General features: G+C 41.5%; 1 protein-coding gene across 4 annotated transcripts in view; it reads right to left on the reverse strand.

Moving 5' to 3' along the window:
• Nucleotides 1-18890, reverse strand: part of LOC126473172 (uncharacterized) — an 84310-nt gene that overhangs the window by 37363 nt on the left and 28057 nt on the right. For all 4 annotated transcript variants that reach the window (XM_050100052.1, XM_050100053.1, XM_050100051.1 and 1 more), the window contains exon 4: nt 12285-12697. In XM_050100052.1, coding sequence (XP_049956009.1) covers nt 12285-12697 — 413 coding nt within the window. The remainder of the gene's footprint in view (nt 1-12284; nt 12698-18890) is intronic.

Here is an 18890-nt window from a genome sequence, read left to right on the forward strand (position 1 = left end):
GGACACAGATCAACATCCGAACGTCTGTCATTATGTCCCTAAAGGCTGCCAGTCTGATACACTAAGAAGTTTGAAGTTTTAACTGATTTCAACGATTTCTGTAACAAAGACTTTTTGGATGTATTTCTATGTTATGATGTCTCTTCTTGCTGTGTTCTGCCACATTCTTTATGGGCTTAATTTTTCTATCATTTCATATTTGTCAAAAAGTAGCTTGATCAACAGTTGTTTCATTCTAGCTGTTCTGTGTACACTGAGTATTTGTTTTAACTTGGAACAACTAAATATCTAAAAAAATATGCATTGTGAGAAAAAAATGTTCCAAACGAAAAGTCAATATATTCAAAGGAGACATCTGTCTGTGCTAAAAGAGGCCATCCTGCCTCCCGTCCCCCTGGGAGCTCAACTTTATATTTTCAAATGGGAACCCCACATCATGACTGTAGATTCAGATTCAATGTCAGAAAATACCTACAGTTTACCTGAAATACTTTTTTCCACCGTGGTCTAGGGGTAGCATCTTTGATTCATAATCAAAACGTCTTTGGTCATGGGTTAGAATCCCGCTCCCGCTTAAATTTTGGTTAATAATCAGCATTAGTGGCCGAAGACTTCTGGCGTAAGAAGTCACCCTCATTCTGCCAACGGTCTTGTGAAAGAGGGTGGAGAACCGGACAGAGGTTCAGGGCACTCTTGTCCTAGGGGTGGGAAACTGCCCGTAAAGGCGAAAGAATCAGCAATATCAACGGCATGAGGATGCAGAAAGCAATGGAAACCACTATATTAAAGACACATAACGTGTATCCGCACGACGTGTGGCATTAACTGGAGAAGTGTCATGATGATCTCTCCATTGGCAAATGATTCTGGAATAGTCCCCCATTCGAATCTCCGGGAGGGGGCTGATAAGGGGAAGGGTACCATGAGAATTATCAGAACTGACAGCAAACCAACACCGACAACAATAGCTGAAGATGAAGAGATACAGAAAGTGTATGACGATACTGAAAGGGTAATACAGTATGTAAAGGGATACGATAATCTAATAGTCATCGGAGACTGGACTGCAGCTGTAGGGGAAGGAGCAGAAGGAAAGATTACAGGAGAATATGGGAAAAGAAACGAGAGAGGAGAAAGAGTAATTGAGTTCTGTAACAAGTGTCAGCTAGTAATGGCGAATACTCTGTTGAAGAATCACAAGAGGAGGTGGTATACTTCGAAAAGGGCGGGTGATATGGGAAGATTTCAGTTAGATTACATCATCGTCAGACAGAGATTCCAAAATCACATAGTGGATTGTAAAGCATACCCAGGAGCAGACATAGATCACAATATAGTAGTGATGAAGAGTAGGCTGAAGTTTAAGACATTAGTCAGGAAGAACCAGTACACAAAGAAGTGGGATACAGAATTACTAAGGAATGATGAGATTCAGTTGAAGTTCTCTGAGGCTGTGATACAGCAATAAGGAATAGCTCAGTAGGCAGTACAGCTGAAAAGGAATGGACATTCTAAAAAGGGCCATAACAGAAGTTGGGAGGGAAAACATAGGTACAAAGAAGTGAAGAAACCACGGGTAACAGAAGAAATACTTCAACTGATCAATGAAAGGAGGAAGTAAAAAAATGTTCCAGGAAACTCAGGAATAAAGAAATGCAAGACGCTGAGGAATGAAATAAATAGGAAGTGCAGGGAAGCTAAGACAAAATGGCTGCAGGAAAAACATGAAGACATCTAAAAAGAATGATTGTTGGTAGAACTGACTCAGCACACAGGAAAGTCAAAACAACCTTTGGTGACATTAAAAGCAAGGATGAAAACATTGAGAGTGCAACAGGAATTCCACTGTTAAATGCAGAGGAGAGAGCTGATAGGTGGAAAGAATACATTGAAAGCCTCTATCAGGGGGAAGATATGTCTGATGTGATAGAAGAAAAACAAGAATCAATTTAGAAGAGATAGGGGATCCAGATCTAGAATCAGGATTTAACAGAGCTTTGGAGGACTTAAGATCAAAAAAGCAGTAGGGATAGATAACATTCCACCAGAATTTCTAAAATCATTGCAGGAAGTGGTAACAAAATGACTATTCACAGTGGTGTGTAGAATGTATGACTGGTGGCATACCATCTCACTTTTGGAAAAGCATCATCCACACAACTCCGAAGACGGAAAGAGCTGACAAGTACGAGACTTACCGCACGATCAGCTTAACAGCTCATGCCTCCAAGTTGCTGGCAAGAATAATATACAGAAGAATGGAAAAGAAAACTGAGGATGCCCTAGATGATGATCAGTTTGGCTTTAGGAAATGTAAAGGCACGAGAGAGGCAATTCTGACGTTGCGGTTAATAATGGAAGCAAGACTAAAGAAAAATCAAGACACATTCGTAGGATTTGTTGACCTGGAAAAAGCGTTTGACAATGTAAAATGGTACAAGATGTTTGAAATTCTGACAAAAGTAGGGGTAAGCTACAGGGAGAGATGGGTCATATACAATGTGTACAACAGCCAAGAGGGATTAATAAGAGTGGACGACCAAGAACAATGTGCTCTTGAATGAATATTTGTGTGTTGAGTACTTTAGAAAGAGGCCTATCAGCCAAAAGCTAACTTGTTTAGCAGTCTTTTTGTTGTGCCTGAATGCGACTCACCATCTCCGTTATATGGTGAGTAGCAAACAATCATTTCAATATTTTCTTTCTTCAGTAGTAAATATATTTATAACATGATAAATAGTGCTATGAGATCATGGCCTATAAGCAAAATGTTTGGCATAAAGAGCAACAACACTAACCAAATTTCTTGTAGCCTTGCCATAAATTAATATTATTTCAATTTTCTCTTCTACAGATAAAGTACCCCTCACTTCAAATGTGCCAGAAAATGCTCTGGAGAGGAATGGTGCACAGCCATTTGGTTGTCGTGCTTATAATGGCTTCAACACTGCAGTGGGGCACTAAGCAGTGGGTCGAGTATGTGGGAGAGTTCACTCAGTATGTTTATCCGTGGCAGGTGTGCCTATCACTGTTTTCCTTACAATTGTTGTAGATTGTATTCTACCAGTAACTGCATAGTGACAGGCATAAGTGTTGTGGCAACTGGACTGAAGAACAAACCGAAATCATTCACCCTGATGATGACTTATGAGGGAACTCATCAACTGTTTAGAACAAAAAGTTTACATCTTTATCACAAATGAAACAAGCAGGTTCTTAATTTGAGAAATTGGAAAAAATTGACATTTATCAATTATAGTGTTGGTTACCATAAATGGAACAGGAATGTTTCAGGGAAATTCTAGTTACTTTATGGCATAGAATCCAAATCAGAAATAAAAAGAGGATTCCCATTTGAATAAAATCGGGGGTTGGGATTTAAAAATAAGAAGCTGATTTCTCTGTGGTGGAGGGGGGATTCAGGGCAGCCAGTTTTATCAAAAACAGAGGTTCCCTTTGAAAATATTAATTTCTGAACTGGAACATTTTTTTCACAGAATGCATATTTTCCAAGGCATTTAGTTGCTCAAGTCAAAACAAATACCCTGTCCTTGCAGCCAGCAGCTGGAAGTTTGCTACTCATGGATCGCGCCTTCAGGTGGGCTTCCACTGTCCTGCTTTTAGTGCACGTCTAGCTGGCCTACACCAGTAACTTATATTTGTGATTTAATGGGTTACCAACCTGATACTACTATGTAGCCAACTGTGGCATTCATTTCCATCAGTGTGGACACATGCTGCTGACACTGCAACCACCACTCCTAATCTGTTGTGAGTTACTGTGTAACAGTTTTAAGTGCATACATTTGTGTATAGATGTTAGTTTGGTTTCAAATTTAGTTTACTAGCATTTTACTATTCCCTATTTTCTTTCTTTTTGAACAGAACATCTAAAAATAAAACTAGCCCAGTCAGGATACTATTTGTTTGACTCAAGGCTGAGAAATACAATAAAAGAATTTAGAATGAAACGATGGAAACTCCAGGATGGAATGTAACAATACCAGAGAAGGAAAGTTGCCATTCATCAAACAGCGGAGATGTCGCGTCGCAATAGGCACAACAAAAAGATTCACACAATTATATCTTTCGGCCATTAAGGTCTTTGTCAGCAGGAGACACACACACACACACACACACACACACACACACCACACACACACACACACACACACACACACACACAACTTGCACACGCACCTGCAGTCTCAGAGATCTGAAACCACACTGCAGTGTGGTTTCAATTCTCTGAGACTGCAGAATTTAGAATGATTACGACATGGATCTGGTGTCCTGATGTATTGTACTTATGATTGTAATAGTCTCTTTATACTCCTTTTTTACATATAAGAGCACCCGGTAAAAAGGAACTACATGTATAATATCATAAGCAGGGACAGTAGGGACACAATCCAAATAATACTTGAGAATCATACTGAGCTCATTGGCCAGAAAAGGTAGCTACAAAACAAAGTCCGATTATCAAGACTTTAGATTAGATTAGATGAACTTCTCATTCCGTGAATATGTATGTGGAATAAGTAAGATTTTTTCATTATGTTATTTTAATTTTAAAAACACTAATAATAATAGTAATGATACATATAGTACATCAACTGGTGCTGTTTAGAAGTTCATCAGCAGAGTCAAAGTGGTCAGCCACAAGTAAGTCTTTCAGACTTCTTTTAAACTGACCTTTATTTGAAGCTAAACTTCTTATGGTTACTGAAAATGTGTGTTCCTGAATTAGTGGGCCAATTTTTGAGTTAAAGGAATTGACTTCAACTATTTATGTATATTGCTCTTGTTCATACTACTGATTTCGTGAACATCCTATTTGTTGGAAAAAGCAATATACTATTTACAACAATTTTCATGAAAAAACAAATATACTGAGAAACAGTAGTTAGTATAAAGAATTCTGGGAACAAGCTTCCTCAGACTGCTCACAAATTCACATTACCAATCATGTGTGTTTACACGCATTTGGACTTGAAAACTTTTCTTTGGCTTGAAGAGCTACCACAAAATACCATATGACACTTTATGTTACCTACGTCTGACAACATTCACAATGCACATACAGATTTGCATAGACACTTCAGAAATTCTTTGGTATGCTCCTCCCAACTGAATTTATATTATCATGTTGTAATCCTAGGAACTTAAAACTGTCATTGGTACTTTTTAATAATTTATGCATCTACTGGGTGAAAACCTCTTTCATAATCTGAACTGCATGCAGTGAATCTTTTCGAAACTTAACAAAAGTAAGTTAGCTGTAAATCATGTATTAATGTCCATGAAAATGTTATAGGCATTTTCCTAAATCTTGGAAGTTCACTGCAATTATCTGCTGAATAGTGTTGGTTATCAGCACTTGTTTTAGTACTGGAGATTATGCAATTTGAAATAAGAAAGTGCTTTTACAGAGCAGTACAGAGAAATGGGAAAATGTGAATTAATCAGGGGAAATAGAGAGGAAAGTTACAAAACAGTATTTGACGCTTAAAATGTATTGTATAGGTATGGAAATTGCATTGGATATGAGAGGCCTTTACAAATGTCTGCTTGTGTCTGTGTATGTGCGGTTGAATACGGGTGTGTGTGCGAGTGTATACCTGTCCTTTTTTCCCCCTAAGGGAAGTCTTTCCGCTCCCGGGATTGTAATGACTCCTTACCCCCTCCCTTAAAACCCACATCCTTTCCTCTTTCCCTCTCCTTCCCTCTTTCCTGATGAAGCAACTGTTTGTTGCGAAAGCTTGAATTTTGTGTGTATGTTTGTTTGTCTATCGACCTGCCAGCGCTTTTGTTTGGTAAGTCTCATCATCTTTGTTTTTAGATATATTTTTTCCCACATGGAATGTTTCCCTCTATTTTTTATATATATATATATATATAATAGAGGGAAACATTCCACGCGGGAAAAATATATTTAAAAACAAAGATGATGTGACTTACCATACGAAAGCGCTGGCAGGTCGATAGAAACACAAACAGACACATACATACACACAAAATTCAAGCTTTCGCAACAAACTGTTGCCTCATCAGGAAAGAGGGAAGGAGAGGGAAAGACGAAAGGAAGTGGGTTTTAAGGGAGAGGGTAAGGAGTCATTCCAATCCCGGGAGTGGAAAGACTTACCTTAGGGGGAAAAAAGGACGGGTATACACTCACACACACACACATATCCATCCACACATATACAGACAAAAGCAGACATATTTAAAGACAAAGAGTTTGGGCAGAGATGTCAGTCGAGGCGGAAGTGCAGAGGCAAAGATTATGTTGAATGACAGGTGAGGTGTGAGCGGCGGCAACTTGAAATTAGCGGAGATTGAGGCCTGGTGGGTAACGGGAAGAGAGGATATATTGAAGAGCAAGTTCCCATCTCCGGAGTTCCGATAGGTTGGTGTTGGTGGAAAGTATCCAGATAACCCGGACGGTGTAACACTGTGCCAAGATGTGCTGGCCGTGCACCAAGCCATATTTAGCCACAGGGTGATCCTCATTACCAACAAACACTGTCTGCCTGTGTCCATTCATGCGAATGGACAGTTTGTTGCTGGTCATTCCCACATAGAATGCATCACAGTGTAGGCAGGTCAGTTGGTAAATCACGTGGGTGTTTTCACATGTGGCTCTGCCTTTGATCGTGTACACCTTCCGGGTTACAGGACTGGAGTAGGTGGTGGTAGGAGGGTGCATGGGACAGGTTTTACACCGGGGGGCGCTTACAAGGATAGGAGCCAGAGGGTAGGGAAGGTGGTTTGGGGATTTCGTAGGGATGAACTAACAGGTTACGAAGGTTAGGTGGACGGCGGAAAGACACTCTTGGTGGAGTGGGGAGGATTTCATGAAGGATGGATCTCATTTCAGGGCAGGATTTGAGGAAGTCGTATCCCTGCTGGAGAGCCACATTCAGAGTCTGGTCCAGTCCCGGAAAGTATCCTGTCACAAGTGGGGCACTTTTGTGGTTCCCCTGTGGGGGATTCTGGGTTTGAGGGGATGAGGAAGTGGCTCTGGTTATTTGCTTCTGTACCAGGTCGGAAGGGTAGTTGCGGGATGCGAAAGCTGTTGTTAGGTTGTTGGTGTAATGGTTCAGGGATTTCGGACTGGAGCAGATTCGTTTGCCACGAAGACCTAGGCTGTAGGGAAGGGACCGTTTGATGTGGAATGGGTGGCAGCTGTCATAATGGAGGTACTGTTGCTTGTTGGTGGGTTTGATGTGGACGGACGTGTGAAGCTGGCCATTGGACAGGTGGAGGTCAACGTCAAGGAAAGTGGCATGGGATTTGGAGTAGGACCAGGTGAATCTGATGGAACCAAAGGAGTTGAGGTTGGAGAGGAAATTCTGGAGTTCTTCTTCACTGTGAGTCCAGATCATGAAGATGTCATCAATAAATCTGTACCAAACTTTGGGTTGGCAGGCCTGGGTAACCAAGAAGGCTTACTCTAAGCGACCCATGAATAGGTTGGCGTATGAGGGGGCCATCCTGGTACCCATGGCTGTTCCCTTTAATTGTTGGTATGTCTGGCCTTCAAAAGTGAAGAAGTTGTGGGTCAGGATGAAGCTGGCTAAGGTGATGAGGAAAGAGGTTTTAGGTAGGGTGGCAGGTGATCGGCGTGAAAGGAAATGCTCCATCACAGCGAGGCCCTGGACGTGCGGAATATTTGTGTATAAGGAAGTGGCATCAATGGTTACAAGGATGGAAATTAAACACTTTGTTTCAAATAAAATGACTGCCTCAGCGGAAAAGATAAATAAAAGTCAAATTTCTTTAGCAAACCGATAAAATTAACTTCATTGGTCTACAGGGAGATTAATGCTTGACTGTCAGAAAAGTGGAAATAAAATAAAATCTGAAACTAATAATGTATTTTAGCCTTCCATAATTACATGAATGTATCGTAATTCACTTGATAGCTCCCAGCCACAGAAATCCATTTTGTTTTCATTTGACATGTGAGTAATAAACAAAGAAGAAACAGCAAAATTACTAAACGTAAACACAACGATACTTCCAGACTGTGGCAATACTAGATAGTGGTGCCCCCCCCCCCCCTCCTCTCTAGAGCATTTGAGATTTGAGGTAGGACATCAAAAAGTTGTAAAAAAAATGGACTTTTCAAAAATATGTTCATTTTGGAGCGCACATCTTTCTGAAGAGTGTGATATATAAAACATGTGTTCAAGGAAATGTAAGACTTGTCGTTTGGTCTTCAGTGTGCCAAAGTGGAAGGGGGGGGGGGAACACTCGCAATTAATATTGGCTGGGATTATTTGTAACCCAGAGAACAAGAACTCTCCAGAAAATTTGCACTCTTTATTGCCTGTTAGCTAACAGCTTGCTTTTTTTGTGTAACATAAAATTAAATATAGGATACATGAAACCAAGACAAGTACACATTTCTTCAATCCTTTAAGTCTTAGAACTTTTTTCTCTCTCTAACATTGCTACAGCTTTACATGGCATGCTTTCCTTACTGTGAAAGGATCTAATACCTCATCAAACTTCATCATAGGTTTTGCTACATGAAAACACAAAATGTCGTCGTCTAATACTGAAAAAGCTGTTAATACAAACAGTACCCAATACTGGTGTGGTTTCTAGCAATACTGGTGTGGTTTCTAGATCTGATTATGTGCATTTTGTCACTGTCTGCTAGGTAAAACGAAATAGACCTGTCCAATACTGCAGTGATTGTAACACACCAAGTAAAGAAGACTGTTTTGGCACAAACGGTCACTTCTGTTAGCACAACAGGATATAATATATGCTCCAGCTTCTCAAGCTTGAGATCAAAAAGTAGTACTACAAAATTTTTACATAAATTTGGAATAGTAATATTCTTCCATAATTTGTCTCATTTCCCCATTTCTTCTCCTTCCTCGTTCTAACAAATAATCTTGTCGCCACTAATTCTGTGACTGCTTGTATAGCCTCGTCCCCTTCCTTCTGCAGTAAAGTTTATTTCGAGATACAATGGGGATTCCCTCGCAGAGACATTACGTACACTATGCACGCAAAAATCAACTTATGATTCATTCAGAAATAAACTTAAGAATATGTTCAAAAAACCAACAGTTATGCATTTCCAAATCTATGGATAATCGATACACCAACGTGTGCTGGATACTAGGCGCTTTGTGAAACAAGGTTCCCACCCCCCATTTATACCGTGCTGACATAATGTTCAGAGGTCACCGTGACTGCATCACCTCATTCATCCTATATTTTTTAAAAGAAAGAAAAAAAGGCTGGTGAAGCTGAAAAGGTTTTCCTAAAACTCAATAATGAAAGTTCTACTTATTAACATAACCATCTACATGAAAACGGGCTTGATCGGATTTCCAAAAAATTTGAATGAAGTTTGTACCCTAACTGACTTAGCCATGAATTAACAAATTCTACATTCACACAATATTAAGTCTGTAGAGGTGAAACTTAAGTTGATGCGAGTATTTTTTGAATGCTTTGACAGTTGAGCTGCAATGACAAGCCAAGTTTTTGTAATTGAACAACAAGGACTCTTTTCTGTGGCAGCTTGCACGAATCAACATTTTTGAGTACATACGAGCGTACAACCACATTACGCTCACTCTTCAAAGCAGAAACAGTCTCTTTGAGGTTTTGAATCAACACTGAGACTGTGTTTAATGACAGATCTTTACAGTGTGGCATCAAAACTCTTGTCAAGCTGATGTCAAACAGTCACAATGTTGGAAAAACGCACATACTGAGACTGCACGGTCTGCATCACTCCACGGTACCTAAATGCCCTTACAGCCACACAATTTGATACCTTACACCCCACTTCTGCTACCAATGCGGTACCAATTTCAAATTTTATCCCATCCCTGTGTCATCCCCTATTAGTGTTGATATGCAGATGCTTCTTTAAATAACTTCCTTATTCTTAAATAATGTAATGGAAAATTATTAGTGAGGTATAAATAACTAGCACTGTAGCTTGAGTAGAGTGAGGGGTTGTATCAAAAGGATAGGGCGGGTGGAGAAAGGAAACAGGGAGGAGGAAAGGCATTGGGAGCGAGGGAGTAGCTGGTCACTGGAAGGGGGAATGTCACATCTGCAAGTTTACGACAGCACAAGTAGCAAGAGATGCACAATGACAAGGAGAAGTGGATTGGGGGGCAGAGAGAGGTTGTGATTGTAGAATGAATCAAGTGTGTGTATGTGGGGGAGGGGTGGAGGGCGGCAGATAAGACAAAGGGGTGGAGGTAGAAGTGGGTGTCAGACAGGGGCTAGCAAAGGTTCGGGCCAGGAGTATTGTGGGATTGAAAGATGTGCCTTTCCAATGCAGTATTTAAATAGCTATGCAAAAATGGTGAACAGCACAACATCAAAGCTCACTAAAATGTGGTCTGGCCGCACCACTACATCATTTAGTTACCAAACAAAATGTGCTGATCAGCCCACAGGTATTTATAAAATTGTCATAAACTTTGCAATTCAGTGGGCAAACAAACAAAATCCATTTACTTATCAAATATATTCTTTATATATTTTAAACACCTCTTATAGACTCGGTGGTAGTATAACCAAAGTGGCTTGTTTTAGTGTTCAGATTAATTGCAGTTTTGAGCTCTACATTAGTGTGGCCTTACTCAACTCCCGGTTCATCTCTCTCTCTCTAATTGATCTCATGCTGCGACTGATACAATCAAACCTAGTGACTGGGGAGAATGATACAATTACGCCCTTTTCAGACATTTTCTAGCTTTTCCCTCATCCTCAGTAATATCACTTTTAGATAGCTCCACCAGTGCTAATACACTTACTGCCTCCGAGCAAACTGTATCAACTACTATCAAGCCTATACTAATGAAATAGCCTGTTTTGCTATAGTTTTCTCTATGTACACAAACTGGAAAGAGGAAGTGCGCCAGACTTCCATAGAGGGCTGGTAGGGATAGTGTGTGACAACAACCGGTATATCCCAACTACACTCAAATTTCAGAAACACATGATTTAAAGTCCCCGCATAAATGTACCTTGCTGTAAAATTTCACTTGGCAGCAGTAAGCCACTGTGTGCTGTGGTTCAAAGATACGATCTCCACCACTTCTAAAGACGTTCTCTACAGACAGAGAAAGAATATTTGGCATACCAAGTAAGTTCAGTCCACAACAGCATATCAACAACAAAATTTTAGAAATCATGAAATTGCTCTGAAAGCTTTCACATTACAATAACAGGTCTTGCTGTAATATATTACTTTTTTATGCAAAGTAAAAATTTATTTCAAGAGATCCATAATTTTTTATGAAAAAATATGCAACCAATATGTGCATATCCAAGCTCTACTACACCTTCAAAACTGCAAAACCTGTTCTTTTAATGACAAACATGTTGACCACTGCAAATCAAATAAACGGATAAACCAAATAAAATAATTTTATTGTACAGATAAAAAAATCTACTCACCAAGCAGCGACAGAACACACACATAAAAGATGGTTGTAAATGGCAAGCTTTGGGAGCCAGTGGTTCCTTCTTCAGGTAGAAGGGTTGAAGGGGAAGGAAGAGGGGTGAAGGAAAAGGGCTGGAAACGTCCCAGAGCTCTTCAGTCCTTTTCCTTCACCCCTCTTCCTTCCCCTTTAACCCTGTCGCCTGAGGAAGGAGCCACTGGCTTCCATAGCTTGCCAGTTAAAACCATTTTTTGTGTTTTTTCTGCCACCGCTTGGTGCCTAGATTTTCTATCTAATCAATAAAATAATTTATCTAAAAACAAAGATGATGTGACTTACCTAACGAAAGTGCTGGCACATCGATAGACACACAAACAAACACAAACATACACACAAAATTCAAGCTTTTGCAACAAACTGTTGCCTCATCAGGAAAGGGGAAGGAGAGGGAAAGACGAAAGGAAAAATAATTTCATACACTAAATAAAGATGTTTTCTGAATCAACTGCCAATTAATGACAAGTGGTGAAATATATTGAGTGAATGAGACATTTTACTGGAAGTCGTGTAGGAATCCAATTCCTATCTTGCTTGGGGTGTTAAAAGAATTTTAGTGGGGAGTGGTTTGTAATCTCTTTAAATTGCCTGTTTCTAGATGAAGTAGTCCACGGTTCTGAAATGCTCTTACTCGTTTACATTTCTGATTCTTTTACCTTCATAAGTCTAAATTCTGATTGAAGGTTCTCTTTCAAGCTAACAAGTTACACTTTGGATTATTACACACTGTATAGATACTGTTAAATGTAAATGAAAAAGCAATGATACAAGTACTTTAATCACAGTACTGACCACTTGATGGATCCAGTTCTAATGCTTGTTCGATGTATGGTACTGACTGGCTTGTTCCCTGATATCCATATTCCATTAGAACAATCCCTCTCATTCCAACAACACAGGCTTTACTAACATCATTAAGTTCCTTGAAAGGAATAACTTTCCTCAGTAATGTGCGAGCATCTGAGACTATTCCTGACAGATACGCAAGATGTACTGCACAAGATCTACTAATATGTTTCAGGCCATCCAAATAAGGAGCATCTTCATTTTCTATTAAACTGTCACAAGTGTGCTGGCGTTCACGAGCTGCAGCAATATCGCCTTTATACCAGTTCTCGTAACACAAAGCAAGCTGCAGACCGCATTGTCGCAGCAATAAAAATGCCCCTTCTTCACCATCTAGCTCCTCTTCTTTCTCCTCTAACCTACAAATAAAATGAAACAAATCATACATTACTAGTAATTACATATGAAATATGTAATAGTAGTAATAATAAGAAGGAGAAATTGCACCTCAAAATTAAGCTGCCAGAATGCTTTTACATCCTACAGAATGTTCATCAGAAGAATGGATCATGTACACTTTACACAATATTAACAAAATTGTAACTGCAATGAAATCAATAAAAGTAATTATAACTGAAGAGAAGTAACTACAGTACAAACACATTAGCTGGTGCTCCCACAGGAATATTCAGATTTTAATAGAATGTGGAAATTCCAGGATGGAGGCAGGAAACAAACCTGAGGAAAGACAATTACCATCCTGTAGCCGACTGGTGCATGGCGAATGTCACCAACTGACTGTCTCTCTCTCTCTCTCTCTCTCTCTCTCTCTCTCTCTCTCTCTCTCAAAAAAACACCACACACACACACACACACACACACACACACACTAAAATTGCATCCTTCACCAGGAATTTAACTACCACTTGCACTCTACAAAACCTTATAATCTTATCCCTAATGTGATATTCCATTGCTCAGTAAATATATCAAGCATCCTAGTCCCTCCTTGCACCGCTGCTAATATCTTGTAATCTCATGTGCCATCTGTTCACATGCAGCCAAGTTGCAAAACAATCCCTGCTGCAACCTAGTCACAGAAACTCCCTAAACAATTAAAGAAGGGTCCACATACAAAAAAAGCACTGTTACACACGTCATATGCTGTCTACCAACATGAATAGTCACTGCCGAATTACCAACTTGACCACCTGTTTGCTGAAAATTCTGCAAACCAGCCCACCAATGACCTCAACAGCAGCATCAATACCCATCCTGTTGTCTTCCCAGTAAGAGCTCTTTGGACTTGCATGGGTGGGAACACACTATTCAGCACATGTAACACTTCCGCACCACCTAAACGATCCTGTGACAAATGGTGTTCCACTTCGTCATCTCTCTATTAATCCATTTAAGGTTGCTCCAGATGGTTAATCTTTGATGTTTTACAGTAGATACTATTTCCAGCAAGCAATCTTTCCATCAATAGTGTAGTTGTACAGTAGTGGATTTATTTATCCTCTTATGCGTGCACTGTGTTACAGTCATTTACAATCGGAGTCAACCGTTCCCACAATGTTCAAGTCCTCTACGAGTCACTACAGTCTTCTGGTATTGCTGCCTTCTTAAAGACAACTGCATCATCTGTGAACAGCATTATGAGGCTTCTGACTTTTTCTATTACATCATTTATATTTACAGCGAACAGTAACTTGGGGGGGGGGGGGGGTTGGGGAAGGAGATGAGACAGCGAGGTCATCGGTCTCATTGGATTTGGGAAGGACGGGGAAGGAAGTTGGCCGTGCCCCTTCAAAGGAACCATCCCAGCATTTGCGATTTTAGGGAAATCACGGAAAACTTAAATCAGGATGGCCAGACGCGGGACTGAACCGTCGTCCTCCCGAATGCGAGTCCAGTATCTAACCACTGCGCCACCTCACTCGGTAATTGTCCTACCACACTTCCTTGTGGTACTGCTGAGATTACCTGCAATTTCTTCCAGTCACTTGCTCCAGTGACCAATGATAAACTGCTGCTAGAAGCAGAGCAAGTTCTTTCGCGTAATGTCCATAGAATCTCACAGGTACCCCATCTGGTTCAGAAGCCTTTTCACTAGTAAGCAAGTGTAATTGCTTTTCTATTCTGTGATTGTTTACCTCAATAGCTGCCATTTTGTCATCTGTATGACGACTGAAAGATTTGAGCGTATTTTGATCTTCCGTTGCGAAACAAATTTAGAAGACCAGTTTCAGTATTTCGGTCTTCTCTCTGCCACCTTCTGTTTCAGTGCCAGTATCATCACTGAGTGGCGGAATCAACTGTTTCAAATCACTTTCTGGTTTTATGAAACACTAATATCTCTTAGGGCTTTTAATCAGATCAGGTTGCAAAATTTTACTTTCAAAATCATTGAATGGTCCTCTCGATGCTCTCCTTTTGCTCATTTTCGCTTCATTCTGCTGTTGTTCGTCAGCTAGGTTTTAAATTCTTTTAAATCTGCGATGAATCTGTCTTTTCATACAAAGCCATTTTCTAATGTGGCTATTGAACTACTGAGTATCTTCACCATCCTTTAAGACGTTGTCCAGAACGCACTTGCATATCTTGAACAATGCTTTTGAATTTTTTCCATTTGTGCTCCAGATTGTTCTCAGCACTGAATATTCGATGCCAACTACTCAGATACTGAGCAATTTGTATCCTGGCACACTTACTAAGCAAGAATATTGCCTTATCTTTCTTAACAGTCCTTATAACAGCCGTATTCATTGATGCCATCACTGCCTTATGACCACTGGTGCCCTCGTCTACATTAACTGCTTTGAATAGTTCAGATTTGTTTGTTGCTAGGAGGTCAAGACTTTACATTCAAGAGTTGGTTCTCTAAATATCTGCTCAAAGTAATTTTCAAACAAAACATTCAGAATAACATCACCCAAATCCCTGTTGTTAGCCTCCCTTTTTCATTCTATATCTGGCAAGCTGAAGTCACTCCCTATTACAATAGCAAATTTACTCATTAAATTCAAATGCTCTCTGAAGTGATCAATCACTACAGCTCCTGAAAGAAGCTGTCTACAAAAGCAGTCGATTACCATCTTTGACCCAACTTTGAATGCTTAACTTCACACACATTAATGCACATCCAGGATCATGAGAAAAATGCTAGATATTATTGTGTTCTTTACTACAATAAATATGCCACTACCACTGGCATTTAACCTAACCTTATGATACATTCAAACAACAGAAAAAAACAGACATCACACACACACACACACACACACACACACACACACACACACACACGACCACCACAGTCTCTGGCTACTGAGGCCAGACTGCGAGTAGCCGCACATGATGGAGGCAAGCAGATGGTTGGGGTACGGAGGAGGCTGGGGCAGCGACAGGGAGAGATAGCAAGGTAGGGGTGGGGGACGATGAAGTGCTGCTTGTGGAAGCGTAAGTAAAAAGACTGAGGGTGTGTGTGTGTGTGGAATAGAGGGCTGTGTAGTGGTGGAATGAAAACAGAGAAGGGGCCAAATGGGTAACGACAATGACTAGCAAAGGTTGGGGCCAGGAGAGTTATGGGGAGAGTTCCCACATGCTCAGTTCACAAAAGCTGGTGTTGGTGAAAAGGATCCAGATAGCACACGCTGTGAAGCAGCCATTGAAATGAAGAAAGTTGTGTTGGGCGGTGTAATCACCAACGGGATGATCCAGCTGTTTCTTGGCCAGTTTGTCAGTGGCCATCCATGCAGACAGACAGCTTGTTTGTTGTCGCGCCCACATAGAATGCAGCACAGTGGTTGCAGCTTAGCTTGTACATCACATGAGTGGTTTCGAAGGTAGCCCTGCCTCTGATCGGATAAGTGATGCTTGTAACTGGACTGAAGTCAGCGGTGGTGGGAGGATGTATGGAACAGGTCTTGCATCTATGTCATTTACAGGGATATGAGCCATGAGGCTAGGGTTGCGTGCAAGGGTTGTGCAGGGATGGACAAGGATATTGTGTAGGTTCAATAGGTGGCAGAATACCATTGTGAGGGGAGTGGGGAGGAAGGTGGGTAGGACACTCCTCTTTGCAGGACATCACTAGAAGCAGTCAAAACCCTGGCAGAGAATGTGATTCAGTACTATCTGGTACTGAGTAATGAAAGGAATGCTCCTCTGTGGCTGGATGGTGGGAATTTGGAAGGTGGTGGGCGACTGGAAAGATAAGGCATGGGAGATCTGGTTTTGAACAAGGTTGGGAGGGTAATTAAGGTCTAAGGTCTAAGTCTCTCGGTATATTTTGAGAGATTCAATGCCCACGGGTGGCTAGGTTATATGGAATGGACTACTTGGGATAGATTGGTTGACAGCTGTCGAAGTGGAGGTATTGCTGGTGGTTGGTAGATTTGATATGGACAGAGGTACTGATGTAGCCATCTTTGAGGTGGAGGTTAACATCAAGGAAGGTGGCTCGTTGGTTTGAGTAGGACCAGGTGCTTGTTCGGTTGAGTAGGACCAGATGAAGCAAATAGGGGAGCAGGTGTTGAGGTTCTGGAGGAATGAGGCTAGGATATCCAAACCCTCAATCCGGACATAAAGATGTCATCAATGAATCGGAACCAGGTGAGGGGTTTGGGATTCTGGGTGTTTAGGAAAGATTCCTCTAGATGGCTCATGAACAGGTTGGTACAGAATGGTGCCGTGTGGGTGCCCATAGCCGTTGACTATGACGAATCTTGAACCCTCCCTGATTCAGTTCACTCCTCCATCCAACCATGACCCACCCCCACAGCCCACAAATCACCCCCTGTTAATTTTCCAGAATTTCTTAATCTTGAACCTTGCCTCACCATCATTCCCCAAATCCCTCAACATGCAAATGAGCATTCACTACAAACAAATCTGGGGTACAGCTATGGGCACCTGCATGGCACCATCTTATGTCAAACTATTCATGGGCCAACTACAGGAATCTTTCCTAAAGGTTCAGATTCACTGATGACACCTTCGTGATCTGGATCGAGGGTGAGGACACCCTATCCACATTCCTCCAGAACCTCAACACCTTCTCCTCGATTTGCTTCATCCGGTCCCACTCAACTCAACAAGCACGTATTCAACCCAACAAGCCACCTTCTTTGATGCTGACCCCCATCTCACAGACGGCTACATCAGTACCTCTATCCATATCAAACCTACGAACCACTAGCAAACCTCCACTTCAACAGCTGCCACCCATTCCATACCAAGAAATCCCTTCCATATAGCGTAGCCACCATGTGTAATGACAAGCGGTCCCTCTTGAAATATACTGAGGGTCCCATGAGGCCTTCATAGACCGTACTTACCCTCCCAACCTTGTACAAGCACAGATCTCCTATGCCTTCTCTCTTCAGTCAACACCACTTCCCCAAGTCCCACCATCCAGCCACAAAGGAGCATTCCCCCATGACTCAATACCACCACAACTGGAGCAATTGAATCACATTCTCTGACAGGGTTTCGACCACCTCTATCGCACCCTGAAATGAGGAATGTCTTCCCACTATCCCCACCCCTCTCACAGTGGTATTCTGCCACCCATTGAACCTACACAATATTCTTGCCCATTCCTACACAATGCCTGCTCCCAACCCCTTGCCTCATGGCTCACGCCCCTGTAATATATCTAGATGCAAAACCTGTTCCATACATCCTCCCACCACCACCACCACCACCTACTCCAGTCCAATCACTTATCTCATCAAAGGTAGGGTCACTTATGAAACTAGTCATGTGATCTGTCCGACAAACTGTGGCCAAGAAACAGCTGGACCACCCCGCTGCTGAGCACGCAGCCCAACACATTCTTCATTTCAATGACTGCTTCACCCCTGTTCCCATTTCAGTTCTTCACAGCCCACTATTCCACCAACACACCCTCAGATTTTTTTTTACTTCTCCCCTTTCCACTCCCCACCCCCTCTCCATCTAACCTGCACCTACCTGCCCTACCCTGCCTCCACCTTGTCCCTGTATGTTCCCACAAGCAATAACCCACCAACCCTACCCCACTATCCCTCCCCAACCCCACCCCAGCCTTCTCCTTACCTCCATCACCTAGTTGCATCTCCCATCATGCGCTATTGCTCACCATCTGGCCTCAGTAGCCAGAGACTGTGGTCGTGCGTGTGCTTGTGTGTGTGTGTGTGTGTGTGTGTATAGCATATTATTAACAAAAGCCTTGTTGGCCATAAGCTCACTTTCTAACGGACTATCCTTATGATAAACATTCAAATCTGAAGTTAGTATCTCATTACTATTCACTTCCAGCTGCAACCAACTTCCTATTCCTAATACTATCTGTGGACACGATTATCTTTAATGTGGAACACTAATTCTGAGACCTCACCATGGATGTTCCTCCAGTTTACCTGTATCATATAACCCTTTTCTATTTCCAATCTGTGAGGATGAGCATTCTCCGAGAATAATGTGGCTGAGCTCTCTTCGATATCAGCCAGCAATTCATCACTGATCCCAAGGGGGTGGTGGAAGGTACACTTGAAAAAAGTGCAACTCTCCACCCAATAATGGAGGTAGAGAAATTTACGTGAGATACCATCGCAGAATCGTCTG

This window comes from Schistocerca serialis, chromosome 4 (genome assembly GCF_023864345.2).
Source record: "Schistocerca serialis cubense isolate TAMUIC-IGC-003099 chromosome 4, iqSchSeri2.2, whole genome shotgun sequence".
NCBI classification, from domain to species: Eukaryota; Metazoa; Arthropoda; class Insecta; order Orthoptera; family Acrididae; genus Schistocerca; species Schistocerca serialis.